This window comes from Hemiscyllium ocellatum, chromosome 1 (assembly GCF_020745735.1).
Source record: "Hemiscyllium ocellatum isolate sHemOce1 chromosome 1, sHemOce1.pat.X.cur, whole genome shotgun sequence".
NCBI lineage: Eukaryota > Metazoa > Chordata > Chondrichthyes > Orectolobiformes > Hemiscylliidae > Hemiscyllium > Hemiscyllium ocellatum.
The window spans coordinates 16,481,616-16,496,970 of NC_083401.1; the positions used below are offsets into that span (position 1 = coordinate 16,481,616).

The 15,355-nt window shown below is 46.8% G+C and overlaps 1 protein-coding gene across 3 annotated transcripts in view; it reads left to right on the plus strand.

The window, feature by feature from the left end:
* LOC132824033 (RING finger protein 145-like) overlaps window positions 1-15,355 on the plus strand; it is a 45,505-nt gene that overhangs the window by 23,861 nt on the left and 6,289 nt on the right. For all 3 annotated transcript variants that reach the window (XM_060838327.1, XM_060838380.1, XM_060838466.1), the window contains exons 6-8: window positions 1,215-1,355; window positions 2,245-2,427; window positions 3,868-4,015. In XM_060838327.1, the coding sequence (XP_060694310.1) occupies window positions 1,215-1,355; window positions 2,245-2,427; window positions 3,868-4,015 (472 nt within the window). The remainder of the gene's footprint in view (window positions 1-1,214; window positions 1,356-2,244; window positions 2,428-3,867; window positions 4,016-15,355) is intronic.

Sequence of the window (15,355 nt, forward strand, 5' to 3'; positions counted from 1 at the left end):
CATAAACTTGAGTGAACAAATTACTCGACAAAAGTGAGGGCTGCAGATGCTAGAAATCAGAGTCTAGTTTAGAGTGGTGCTAGAAGAGTACAACAGGCCAGGCAGCATCCGAGGAGCAGGAAAATCGACGTTTCGGGAAAAAGCCCTTCATCATAGGCCCAAAACATCGATTTTCCTGCTTCTCGGCTGCTGCCTAATTTGCTGTGCTTTTCCAGCACCATTCTAATCGGAACACATTACTCCTCATCTTTGTCCTAATTGATTGGCCAGTTATCCTGAAACTGTACTTCAGTGTTTTTCAATTCTGTCCCGAGGGGAAATCGTTTTGTGGCCTCAGTTCCACACCTTGCCCCTTGAGAAGCTTATATGCTTCAGTGAGATTGTGCCTCTCAGCTCCGGGAACGTTAATCTCGATTACCTAATGTATAGGCCGTATTGTGGTGCAAGTGAATGCTTCCACATAACGATGCATAAGAATGTAAGAAACAGGAGCAGAAATTAGGCCATTCAGCCCATCGAGTGTGTTCTGCCATTCAATCATGGCTGATAAGTTTCTCAACCCCATTATCCCACTTTCTCCCCCTTGATACTCCAGAACCTATCTATCTCAGTCCTACATATACTCAATGACCTGGCTTCCACAGCCTTCAGTGGCAGTGAATTCCATAGATTCACCACTCTTTGTTAGAAGATATTTCTCCTTATCTCATGATTTGACTGAACATGTCACCTTCAGGGATTTGTGTCTCTGAACTTCCAAGGTCTCTCTGTAATCCCTCTTTAAAATATGTACATTAGGAGAAGTTGAGGCCATTAGACCCCTCGAACTTGTACTGTCTTTGGCTAATGATGTGGACGTTTGGCGGGGTGGGGTGGTTCCGGCCTGGTTCATAATACCTGAAAGCTTATGATTTCAAATAATCGTGTGGGCCTATATTTTGGTGCAGTGTGACTTCTGGCTTTGTTTTTGGATAAGATCATACATAATCTGATCAGTGGCCTCAACCATCTTGCCTGCTTTACCATCACTACCCTAAATGAATATCTTTTTTAGCGGGGCATTGTTGTGAATCCAAATATATTTGATGGGTTTAAGCAAAAGCATTGTAAAACTCCAGCATGCGTGTTTCTCTCTTGCCTATCTGATGCTATCAAGTATTCGCCTTGTCGGATGTTCGATGCCCCTTTGACCTCCTGCCTTTGACCTCTTGCAGCGTAGCTCGGTGCTGTGTCACTCCGTACTCTCTGGTGGGCCTGACATTCACGGTCTCCCGTCTGTCGCTGGGCTTGCTCACTCTGTGCAAATTTTACCTTCAGGGATATTCAGCCTTTGCGAATGGCAACCTCATGCACAGGTAAGGGAGCTTCAGTGACCCGATCCACGCCCTAAACCAAGCAACAAACAAACCGTGGAAGAACTTGCCCTGTCTACTGAGCCTGTCACCACGTTCCCCCCACTCCCTGTCCCCTTCTTTGGGCATCATAAAACGTTTTACAGCCAAGCCTTTTTGAAATGTAGTCATAATGGGAGAAGCCATTACCAATTACCCCACAATGCAATTCCCAAAACTCAGACAATGTGGAAATGATCATCGAGTGTTGCTGCTCTATAGACTGAGAATGAGGAGTTGGTAGTCGGTAGTAAGGAAATGGGGGATGAGATAAATAATTGATTTACTTTTGTCTTCACTGTAGAGGATATTAGAAACACTTTCTGGCAATAGTGGGAAGGGGAAAACAACTTGGTGAAATTGCAGTCACAAGAGAAATCATGTGGAGCAAAGTTATGAATTTGCAGGCTGGCAATTCTTGAGGTGTTAAAGGAGTTGGTTAATAAAGGTTGTTAATTTACCAGATTCAGGAAAGGTTCCATCAGACTGGAAAATAGTAAATACATTCAAAAAGGGAAAGAGGCAGCAAATGGGTAACTACAGGTCACTTGATGTCCATTGTGGGGAATTGATCAAATCATTTATTAAGGTGTTTTTATTGATTTCCAGCATCCGCAACACATTGCTTTTAAAGCGGATGTGGTCCAGATTTTGCTGCATCTTTCTTTAGTCAATTGAGATCACATTGACTGGCAGAGTAAAGCCTGAGGGATGACACGTTTGGCAGACTCCTCCAATATCTTAGTTTTCAATCTTCTCTGTTAATGCCCTTTTCCTGAAGTTTTCAAACAATAATACCACAAGTGGGTCTGATGTTGGTTTTTATCCTGCAGTAATTTTGTTCTGTGCACAGAGGTGTGACCGAAGGGGTGACCTTTCTGCTGCTGGCGCTACAGACTGACCTCATAGACCTGCATGTCCTGCAGCGTACCTTCCTGCTCAGCATCATCTTGTTCATCATAGTCGCCTCCATCCTCCAATCGATGCTGGAGATCACTGACCCCATCGTGCTTGCCCTGGGAGCTTCCCGGAACAGGTGAATGATAGGATGGGGGTGTGGTTGGGGGGAAATGGGGGAGTGGTGGGGAGTGGGTTTGGGGGAGTGGTTTGGGGGGAAATTGGGGAGTGGTGGGGGGAATGGAGGAATGATGTGGTAGGGTTGGTGGAGTAGTGTGGGGAGGCGGAGTGCTGTGGGGAGGTGGTGTGTGGCGGAGTGGTGTGTGGCGAGGGTGGAGTGGGGAGGGGGTGAGTGGTCTGGGGAGGGGGGAGATTGTGGGGATGGGGAATACCCCTTGCCCCCAGAATTGGAGCACGCCCATGTTCACTTCCCTGAGCCCCTCTCTATTTGCCCGCTGCGTGCTGAGCTCTGCTTCCCAGCCTGTGGAGCCAAACGTCTGTCTCATTTCACCTGAGCTTCAGCAGTGAGGCAGGTGGATTCCTAGGGACCTTGCCCCCAGGGCTCAACCCCCTCCTGGCCTTGGCTTCCTCGTCGGCCGGTTGGGGAATGGCTGGTAGCGACAGCAGCTCGGGCTGCTCACTCTGTGATCCCCTGCCCAGCTCCTGTCCTTGCCCACCAGACACTAAGGCCAGTTGTAGGCTGGTTTGCCCGAATCGTTAACTCTCCTGCTCCTCGGATGCTACCTGACCTGCTGTGCTCTTCCAGCACCACCCTTTTTGACCCAGTTGTAGGCTTGTCTCTCACTTACCTGAGACTGAACCCGGGACTTTTGTTGAGACTTAATGTTCCTGCAGAGACAATTTACGATGATTTCAGGAAAAGGCTCAGCGAAGCTGTTGTCTGATTTTGGAGTATGTTCATTAGTCATGGGAGGTTTCCAGCACGATGGTGACCCTTCCACCCATCAATTCTGTACTGATCCTTTCCTGCAGGAATGAAAAACCTATCCCATTATCCTGACTTACGTATTAGCTTCTGTTTCAAACCATCATTCATTTATTCCTTGAAAGATGGAATGTTCTCCATTTCCGAAAACACCCTTTGGCAAAATAATGACAGAATCTCTACAGTGCAAATAGAGTGGTGTGGGACCATTCAGCCCATCAACTCTGCACCTCCTTTAAAGGACATCCCAGACTCGCCTTCCACAATGCCCCGCAGCCCCACAAACGCTGCATTTCCTATGACCAATCCACCTAACTTGCATATCTATGGACTGTGGGAGGAAACTGGAGCACCTGGTGGGAGCCCACACAGACACGGGGACTTTACACAGACAGTCACCCAAAGCTAGAATCGAACCCAGATCCCTGGCGATTGTGAGGCAGCTGTGGTAACCAATGAGCCACCCTTAGTGCCCAGGATGTCCTTCTGGTAACCTGGCCCATTATCTGCATCACTCCTTCAAGGACCCAGCTAAATCCCGGGTTATGCTGTATGGGAGGAGTGGAGCTTGATAGGCAGTATCACCCATTTCTGCTCACGTTCCATATCTTTATGTGCTTTCTGATTGTTTAGGAGTTTGTGGAAGCATTTCCGTGCCGTCAGCATGTGTCTTTTCCTGTTGGTCTTTCCCAGTTTCATGGCCTATAGGATTGCACAGTTTTTCAAGATGGACTTCTGGCTATTGATCATCATCTCCAGCAGTGCGCTGACCTCTCTCCAGGTAGGAGGGCACTGTTTGTATCAGGTCATGACTTGGGTGAGGTGGACGAAGTTTGAGAGGTTGCAGACGGCGCAAATACTTCGAAATGCCGTCAGTAGGTCAGGAAGATCCGTAGCAGGATTGAGGATGCAGAGACAGACTTGTGGTATGTATGTGAGTGCTGTTTCTGGGTCAGAGTCCTGGAATTCCCTCCCTAACTGCATTGTGGGTGTCTCTACCCCAAATGGACTGCAGTGGTTCAAGAGGCAGCTCGCCAGTACCTTCACAAGGGGCAACTAAGGATGGACAAAAAATGCTGTCCAAACCAGCAAAGCCCACACCCCTGAGTGAGTTAAAACATAAATACCACGGCATACATAAGACTGTAACACCTTGAACTAGACTTAGATAATTTGGCCCATCGTATCTGCTCCGTTATTCACTGGGATAAGAACAGGTAGTTGGTTTGTTTTGACTGGCTTTTCTGTGCTGTTGATCTCTATGACTCAGTGAGATCATGGCTGACCTGATAATCCTCAACTCCACTTTGCTGTTTTTCCCCTTCATTCCTTTACTGATTAAGAATCTGTCTGTTTCAGCCATCACTCAGACACTCGCTCACCTCTGTGGTAAGGAATTCCCCGCATTCACCATCCTTTGAGAGAAGTTGACCCTGGATGAGTTTAATGGGACAGTATGAAGGGAGGTTTACTCTGTATCTAATCCAGTGCTGTTCCTGCCCTGCAAGTATTTGATGGGGTCTTTTCTTTTATTCGATGTGGGCTTTATTGGCTGGCACAGAATTTATTGTCTACCCCAAGTTACCCTTGGGAAGGTGGTGGAGGGCAGCCACCTTGAACAACTGCCATCCATTTGATGTAGGTACACCCACAATATGGTTAGGGAAAGCATTCCAGGGTTTGGACCCTGTGATACTAAAGGAAATGTGGTATATTTCCAAGTCAAGGTGATGTCGAGTAAGAGAGGAGCTTTCAGGTGGTGGTGCTCTCATGTATATGTCCGTGTCCTTCTCGATGAAGTTGGTCGTTGGTTTGGAAGGAGCTTGGTGAATTTCTGCAGTGCAGCTTGTAGACAACAGAACATTGACTTGGTGGATCTGGTGCCAATCAAACTGGCTGCTTTGTCCTGGATGGTGTCAAACTGCTTGTGGTGTTTCAGCTGCACCCATCATCCATCAGTCCCTGAATTGTGCCTTGTAGACGGTGGACAGGCTGTGGGAGGTGGGGGGGTGGGCGGTCAGGAGATGAGTCACTGACTACAGCATTCCAAGCCTCAGACCATGTTTTTGTCATCGTTGTATTTATATGGCTAGGCCAGTTCAGTTTCTGGTCAATGGTATCGTCCAGGATGCTGATAATGGGGGAATTCAGTCATGGTAGTAACACCGTTCAATGTCAAGGGGCAAAGATCAGGTTCTGTCTTGTTGGAGATGGCCATTGTCTGACACTTGCATGATGTAAATGTCACTTCCCATTTGTCAGCCAAGTTTGGACATTGACAAGGTCTTGCTGCATTTCGACATAGACTGTTTCAGTGTCTGGCGAGTTGTGAATGATTAGATTAGAATGATGCAGATGCAATCATTAGCAAACATCCCCACTACCCTGAAGAAGTCCTGCAGCTTGGATGATTGACCTCCAATGAAGAAGAGCATCTTGCTTTGTGCCAGGAATGATTCCAGGGGCAAGTTCTCCTGATTCTGTTTGAGTTTTGCATGGATTCCTTGATACCACACCGGATCGAAAGCAGCCTTGATGTCAAGTACAGTCATTCTCCCCTCTCCTCTGGAATTCAAATCTTTTGTCTGTGTTTGAACCAAGGCCGTAATGAGGTCAGGAGCTGAGTGGCTCTGGCAGAACCCAAACTTGGTGTCACTGTGCAGGTTATTGCTGAGCTGCTTGTTAGCACTGTTGAAGACACCTTCCATCACTTTACTGATGACTGGAGCAGACTGATGGGACAGTAATTGGCTAGATTAGATTTGTTCTGCTTTTTGTGTACATAGCTGGGCAATTTATCATACTGTTGTGTCGGGCGACAAGGAGGCTCAGTGGTTAGCACTGCTGCCTCACTACACCAGGCACCCAGGTTCAATTCCAACCTCAGGTGACTGTATGGAGTTTGCACGTTCTCCCCGTGTCTATGTGGGTTTCCTCCGGGTGCTCCGGTTTTCTCCCACAATCCAAAGTTGCGTAGGTGAGATGAATTGACCATGCTAAAGTGCCCATTGTGTACAGTGATGTGTAGGTTAGGTGCATTAGTCAGGAGAAACAGAGGAATAGGGTAGGGGAATGGGTCTGGGTGAGAGACTCTTCGGAGGGTCAGTGTGGACTTATTGGGCCAAATGGCCTGTAGGGATTCTCTGGTACCAGTATTATAGCTGTACTGAAACAAGTTGGCTAGGGATGTAGCAGTACTATTGCTGATTATTGACAGGGCACACAGCCTTTGCAGTATCCAGTGCCTTTAGCCATTTCTTGACATTATTTTGGAGCGAATTGAATTAACTGAAGGCTGGGATCAATGATTCTGAGGACCTTCAGAGTAGGGCAAGATGGATCATCCACTCTGCACTTGTAACTGAAGATTGTTGCAATTGTTTCAGCCTTATCTTTTGCACTTATGTGCTGGACTCCTCCAACATTGACAGTGGAAATATTTGTGGAGCTACTTCCATCAGTGAGTTCAATTGCCCACCACCATTCACGACTGAATGTAGCAAAATTGCCGACCTCAGATCTGATCCGTTGGCAGTGCAATCTCTAAGCTCCACCACTTGCTGCTTGTGCTGATGACACACAAGGAGTCCTGTGTTGCAGCTGCATCAGCTTGACACCTCATTTTGCTGCTGATCCTGGCATTCCCTCCTGCATTGTTCATTGAGGTAGGCTTGATCTGCTCATTCGCTGGCAATGGTAGAGTGAGAGATATGCCAAGCTGTGAGGCTATAGATTGTGCTGGAGTATGAATCTGCTGTTGCTAATTGTCCATGCTGCCTCATAGATGCCCAGTTTTGAGTTGCTAAATCAGTTTAAAGTCTGCCCTGCTCAATACTGTGATAGTGCCACACAACATGATGTAAGGTACTACTAATGTAAAGATGGGAACTTGTCTTCACAAGGACTGTGCGGTGGTCTCTCTTCGTGATGCTGCGATGGACAGATGTATCTGCCGCTGGCAGATCGGTAAGGATGAGGTCTGACATGATTTTCCCTCTTGTTGGTCCCCTCACCACCTGCCGCAGACCCAGTCAAGCAGATATGTTCTTTAGGATCCAACCAACTCGATCGGTAATGCTGTTGCCGAGCCACTTTTCATAGCCTACACCGTGAAACAGGCCCTTCAGTCCAACAAGTCCATACCAATCCTCTAAAGAGTAACCCACCCAGACCCGTTCCTCCTACCCTATATATACCCCTGACTAATGTACCTAACCTATACATCCCAGAACACTATGGGTAATTTCCCATGGCCAATTCACCTAACCTTCACATCTTTGGATTGTAGGAGGAAACCGGAGCATCCAGACATGGGGAGAATGTGCAAACTCTACTCCTGAGGTGGAATTGAAGCCAGGCCCCTGGCACTGTGAGGCAGCAGTGCTAACTACTGAACCACCTAACTGCCCTAGTACGGGGGTGGTGAACATTGAAATCCCCCACACAGAGTGCATTTTGTTTTCTTCGCCGCCCTCAGTGCCTCCTCCAAGTGCATTTCATAATGGAGGAAGATTGATTTGTTGGCCAAAGGGAGTGACATGTCAATCAGCGGGAGGTTTCCTTGCCTATGTTTAACCTGATGCCACAAGACCTCATGGCATCCAAAGCCACCATTGAGGATTCCCAGAGCAGCTGTGCCCCGACTGTATGTCAGTGCACTGCCATTTGTGTCTTGTCAGTGGGAGAGGACCAAAGATGGTGACGATGGTATCTGGGATGTTGTTAGAATGGAGGGAGCTTTACTCCGTTTATAACTCATTCTGTACATAACCTTGAGTGTTTGCTGGGACTGTACAGAGTGATCGTTTCTCTGTATCTGATCCTGTGCTATACCTTCTCTCGGAATGTTTTGATGGTAAGGAATTATCATGAGTGAGGATGTGGGTTAGGCATGGGAATGTCAAGCATTATTAGATTCGACGGTGGTGATGTCAAGCTAAGGCAGTGAGGGCTTTATCTGGTAACTGTTGCATTCACTGTGAAAGATCAATGAGTATTGAACGGTAGCAATGTATACACAAACTTGATGGATCGATGTGGTAACAATGTAGTGTTAGACAAATGTTAAAACAAATTATATCAATTAAATGGAGATAGAAGCCACTGATGTGATGGCATATTGTGCAATGTGTACAGGGTAGGCCATTTGGCCCTTGTGCTGATCATCTACTGAGCTACCTTACTCTCTCACTACTCCTCTATCACTTAATTCCCTTTATTGCTCAAAGGGAATGAGCATCTCTGGGGTGGAAAATTTCAAAGATTCACATTCATCTGAGTGAAGAAATTTCGCCTCACCTTGTTTTAAGGGGAAGTGATGGCCTAGTGGTATTATTGCTGGGCTGTTAATCCAGGGACCCAGGTCATGTCCTGGGGAGCTGCATTTGAATCCTGCTATGGCAGTCAGTGGAATTTGAATTCAATGAAAATCTGGTTTTAAGATTCATTGTCGATTGTCAGAGAAAAAAAAAATCTGGTTCACTAATAGCCTTTAGAAAAGGAAACTGCCATTCTTAGCTGGTCTGGCCTACATTTGATTCTAGACCCACAGCAATGCGGTTGACACTTAACAATTAGATTAGATTAGATTAGGTTCGGGATGGGCAATAAACACTGGCTCGGCCATCGATGCTATTATCCCATCAGTGAATTTTTAAAAAAATACTGTGACTCCCACATTTTTGATTCCCTGGATGGACCCTGTCAGACACTGGAGAATTTTGTGTGTTCCAATCAGATCCTCTCATTCTCCTGAGCTCCAGAGAGTATGGGTTCAGGATGATGTTGATGAGAGACGATTAATTTCTTACAGTTGTGATCCAGCAGGTCTCCAAGATGCTTTGCTCTTGTCTTGCATTGATTAACAAGAACAATGTAGACAACACTGTTAACACATGTGTGTGTGTGTGTGTGTGTGTGTGTGTGAGAGAGAGAGAGAATAATGGATGAATCATTGAATCCTGACAGTGTAGAAGCTGGCCATTTGGCCTATCAAGTCCACGCTGCCCCTCTAAAGATCCCACCCAGACGCATTCCCTCCCTACCCTATCCCCGTAACCTTGCATTCCCATGGCTAACCCCCACAGTCTGCACATCCCTGGACACTATGGGATAAATTAGCATGGCCAGTTCACTTAACCTGCAGATCCTTGGACTGTGGGACATAAGCAGAGAAAACGCATATAGACACAGGGAGAATATGCAAACTCCACACAAACAGTTGGCTGAAGCTGGAATTGAACCTTGGTACCTGGTGTTGTGAGGCAGCAGTGCTAACCACTGAGCCACCGTCCCTCATGGCTGGCTAGTCAAGAAAGTAAGAGCACATGGGATCCAAGGAAAAGTGGATCCAAAATTGGCTGAGAAGTAGAGAGAGTGATGCTAGAGGCTTCTGTGACTGTAAGGCTGTTTCCAGTAGAGTTCCACAGGGTTTGGTGTTTGTAGATTTTGGATTTGAGGTACAACAAAGGGTGAGATAAAAATTGATAAAGTGGTACGCAACGAGGAGGATATGGACGGACTGGTCAGGTGGGCAAAGCAGAGCCAAATGGAATTCATCCTGGAAAAGTGAGAGATGATGCACTTGGGTAGGGCTGACAAGTAAATTACATTGAATGATAGGATCCTGGAAACGACAGAAGATTGGATGGATGTTGGTGTGCATATCCGCAGATCCTTGAAGCTAACAGGGCAGGTAGTTAGGATTCTTGGCATATTAGTTGAGGCAGAGAATAAGCAAGGAGATTATGCTGGACGTGTATAAAACATTGCTTCGGCTACAACTGGAGTGCAGTGTGCAGGCCTGGTCCCCACATTATAGGAAAAGATGAGAATCTACTGGAGAGGGTGCAGAGGCAAGTTACCCTCTCAAGCTGCCTGGGCTGAACAGTCTGAGGGAAGATTGGAGAGGTTGGAGGTTGTTGGTCATGAAGCAGTGAAGGTTCAGATGGGTGATGATGGAGGTGCATGAGATTGAGGGTGGAGTAGAAGCTGCTTCTTCCACTGGTCAGATGGTCAATAACCAGGGGCCATTGATTTAAAGTAAGCGTAGGATATAAGGAAAGATGTGAAGAAATATTTTCACTTTGAGGGTGGGTGGGGTCTAGAACTTGCTGTCCAAAAGACTCTTGTAACATTTAGATATTCATTTGCACTGCCATAGCCTCCAGGGCCATGCTAAATTGTCCAGTAGTGGGCAGTCTGGGTGAATTAACTATAGTAAATGTGGGGTTACGGGAATAGGTTGTTCTTTGGAGGGTCGGTGAAGATTCGATGGGCTAAATGGCCTCTATCTGTACTGTAGGGTTCTGTGATTCCAAGGCTATGGGCCAAAAGCTGGAAGATGTGGTTAGTGTCATCAGACTTTTGTTGGTCTGCACAGACGCGATGGGATGAATGGCCTCTTCTGTGCTGTAAGCACCTATGAGCATATGGGAAATAGGATCAGAATAGGCCATTGGACCCCTTGAGGCTGCTCTGACATTCAGCAAGATCGTGGCTGATCATCTCTCTAGGCACTATTTTCTCACACTATCCCCTTATTCTTTAAATTCTCAATCTATTGATCCTTCTCTTGAACATACTCAATGACTGAGCCTCGATCAGCCTCTGGGGTCACGAATTGGAAAATCTCACCATCCTCTGAGTGAAGAAATTTCGCCTCCATCCAGTTCTCAATGGCTTGCCCAATATACTGAGTCATAGAGTCATTCAGCATGGGAAATAGACTCTTCAGCCCCACTCATCCATGCTGATTAGATTTCCTAAACTGACCTAATCTCATTTGTCTGCATTTGGCCCATATCCCTCCAAAACCTCCTTATTCATCTACCTGTCCAAAAGTCTTTAAATGTTGTAACTGTACTTGCATCTACCACTTCCTCTGACAGCTCATTCCACATACAAGCCACTGTCTGTGTGAAAAGGTTGCCCCTCAGGTTGTCATTCCATTCCCCCCCCCCCCCCCCACCCTCAGTCGAAGCAAAACGCTCAGAGACAGTTGTTTTGCCTCCTTCATCTTTATTCCGGGCCCTGGAGGAGGGGAGAATGATCGCCCATGTGCACAGGGACATGAGTTCATGGTCTTCTCTGGAACAGCAGTTTCTCAGTGAACTATATAGTCATTTTACAGGGAGGAGCATCCAGATAAGGCAACATACATATTAATTGGGTGACCGTTAAAATCAGCAAGTGTCAATAGTAAAGGTTAAGCTGTCTGCTGTTACACAGTGAATAACTGACTTCACATAATGAATACGGCACGGTGGCTCAGAGGTTAGCACTGCTGCCTCACAGCACCAGGGACCCAGATTCGATTCCTGCCTCGGGCGACTGTCTGTGTGGAGTTTGCACATTCTCCCCGTGGCTGCGTGGGTTTCCTCCGGGTACTCCAGTTCCCTCCCAAAGTCCAAAGATGTGCGGGTCAGGTGAATTGGCCATGCTAAATTGCCCATAGTGTAGGTGCATTCGTCAGAGGGAAATGGATCTGGATGGGTTACTCTTCGGAGGGTCAGTGTGGACTGGTTAGGCCAAATGGCCTGTTTCCACACAGTAGAGAGTCTAGTCTAATCTAATCTAATATTTTTCACCTTGTTAACTGACCTTACATACTGAATGCTACTTCATCTTGTTTAAATGGCTTTACATAATGAATGCTTTTCTACCTTGTTAACCCATTACCGTTGCCTCCAGCACCCCATTGTTAACGGTAAGTTCTTATCTGATCTGAGTCATGCTCAGCTAAACCTCTTGTTTCACTAAATTCAAAACTTACCTCTTTCCCTGCCTGCTTATACCCTATACACGTTCTCATTCCCTCCTTTTATCATTTCATGATAACCACCGAGATGGCATTACCAGCTTTTATAAGACTCTGACAGCCAGCATTTAAGCAAGACACAGCATACAATGATTATAACAACAAAATTACAAATCCGTTACAGTAAATAGGATTCTTCAAATTCTATGTGGAAAAAGAAAATCCACCAGTAAAGTTCTTCAATCCACAGTCCTGAGTGACCACTCCATCCCCTCCAACTACAGAGGAAATTAGCTGTTCTCCAAATTTTCCTTCAGTAAAGTCCAATCTGAAAAAAAAAATCAGTCTGTTCTTGAGTCACTCCTTGGAGAAATCTGAATTCTTGGATAAGGGCAGATGAATGCTTCACAAAACTGACGAGACTTCTGTCCTTCTGGAGATGCTTCAGATGGATATCAGTGCACCCGAGTGTGCAGTACTGCAGCTACAGGCTGGGTAAAAGCAATATCCTTTGCTGCGTCTGCTCCTTCTCTGCAGTGGGCGGCACGATGGCACAGTGGTTAGCACTGCTGCCTCACAGTGCCAGAGACCCAGGTTGAATTCCCGCCTCAGGTGACTAACTGTGCTGTAGTGGGGGGTGCTGGAGAGCGTGAGTGGGGGCTGGGCTGTTAGATGTAGGGGAATGGGTCTGGGCGGGTTGTGCTTCGGAGGGTCGGTGTGGACTTGTTGGGCCGAAGGGCCTGTTTCCACACTGTAAGTAATCTAATCTAAATGTAACAAAGCCAATTGGCTGTTGTGATGTTAGCTTGATCAGAGTTTTTTTTGCATCCTCTCACTGATATTACACTTATAAAAAGAGAAAGCCCTGGCAGTGGACCACACAGCGCTGCAATCCAAGTCACACTCTTCCCCAAGAACAAAGACTTACAGAGCCTCAAATTTCGCCACGAGGGGGACTTTCACCCCTTTCTCACTTTACTCCTCACAAAGGCTTGAACCCGCACCCCACTGACGGACAGAGAACCGGACTCCCACTGAGGCACAGAGAACCGGACTCCCACTGAGACACAGAGAACCGGACCCCCGCTGAGGCACAGTGAACCGGACCCCCGCTGAGGCACAGAGAACCGGCACCCCGCTGAGGCACAGAGAACTGGCACCCCACTGAGACACAGAGAACCGGACCCCCGCTGAGGCACAGAGAACTGGACCCTATGGAACTGAGGTGCAGAGGAATTTCTTCAGTCAGAGGGTGGGGAATCTGTGGAACCCATTGCCACAGAAGGCTGTGGAGACCAAGTATTTAAAGTCTGGTTGAAGATTTGTAGCTCGGGTGTCCGTTGTTGTGGTTCTGTTCACCGAGCTGGAAGTTTTTGCTGCAAACGTTTCGTTCCCTGGCTAGGGAACATCATCAGTGCTATTGGAGCCTCCTGAGAAGCGCTGCTTTGATGTTTCTTCCGGTATTTATAGTGGTTTGTTCTTGCCGCTTCCGGGTGTCAGTTTCAGCTGTAGTAGTTTGTATGTGGAGTCCAGGTTGATGTGTCTGTTGATGGATCTTCTTGCCGTTTCCGGGTGTCAGTTTCAGCTGTAGTGGTTTGTATATGGGGTCCAGGTCTATGTGTCTGTTAATGGAGTTTGTGGATGAATGCCATGCCTCTAGGAATTCCCTGGCTGTTCTCTGTCTGGCTTGTCCTATGATGGTAGTGTTTTCCCAGTCAAATTCATGTTCCTGGTTGTCTGAGTGTATGGCTACTAGGGATAGCTGGTCGTGTCGTTTTGTGGCTAGCTGATGTTCGTGGATGCGGATTGTTAGCTGTCTTCCTGTTTGTCCTATATAGTGTTTTGTGCAGTCCTTGCATGGTATTTTGTAGACTACGTTAGTTTGGCTCGTGCTGGCTATTGGGTCCTTTGTTCTAGTGAGTTGTTGTCTGAGTGTGAAAAAAAAACACACCGAATCATCAACGCCACACTCTCAGGAATGCGATTCACGAGAGAAGAGGAAAAGGATAGCCAACTCTCATTCCTAGACCTGTTAGTAGAGAGAACACCCAACGGAGAATTCACCACAAGGGTACACAGGAAACCAACACACACAGACCAAGTCCTAAACTATGAAAGTAACCACCCCAACACACACAAACGAAGCTGCATCAGGACACTATTCAAAAGAGCCACAACACACTGCAGTACACCAGAACTGCGAAAAGAGGAAGAGGAACACCTATACAAGGTATTCGCCAAAAACGGATACCTACGCAACTTTATCACCAGATGCCTAAGAGATAGACCACGGAACGAGGACATGCCACAACCAAAAGGATTAGCCACACTACCATACGTCAGGAGCGTCTCAGAACTGACAGCCAGACTACTGCGACCCTTAGGACTCAACAGCCCACAAGCCAACTTCCACACTCAGCCAACAACTCACTAGAACAAAGGACCCAATAGCCAGCACGAGCCAAACTAACGTAGTCTACAAAATACCATGCAAGGACTGCACAAAACACTATATAGGACAAACAGGAAGACAGCTAACAATCCGCATCCACGAACATCAGCTAGCCACAAAACGACACGACCAGCTATCCCTAGTAGCCATACACTCAGACAACCAGGAACATGAATTTGACTGGGAAAACACTACCATCATAGGACAAGCCAGACAGAGAACAGCCAGGGAATTCCTAGAGGCATGGCATTCATCCACAAACTCCATTAACAGACACATAGACCTGGACCCAATATACAAACCACTACAGCTGAAACTGACACCCGGAAACGGCAAGAAGATCCATCAACAGACTCATCAACCTGGACCCCACATACAAACTACTACAGCTGAAACTGACACCCGGAAGCGGCAAGAACAAACCACTATAAATACCGGAAGAAACATCAAAGCAGCGCTTCTCAGGAGGCTCCAATAGCACTGATGATGTTCCCTAGCCAGGGAACGAAACGTTTGCAGCAAAAACTTCCAGCTCGGCGAACAGAACCACAACAACCAAGTATTTAAGACAGAGATGGGATTGGCAATAGCCTAGCTGTATTATTACTAGACCTTTAATTGAGAAACTCTGGGAAAATTCTGGGGAATTGGGTTCAAATCCCAGATGCTGCAGTTTGATTTCAGTAAGATCTGGAGTGATGACCATGAATCCATCATCGCTTGTCAGAAAAGAAGTCCACCTGGTTCGCTAATTGGGGAAGGAAATCTGCCATCTTTACCTGGTTCTGGCCTACATATGACTCCAGACTCCCAGTACTTAGACAGTAAATATGTCCGCATTCTGTGAATAAACCATAAAAAGCATATAGTTAGGCTCTTGATTGGTAAGGGGATCAAGGGTTACAGGAAGA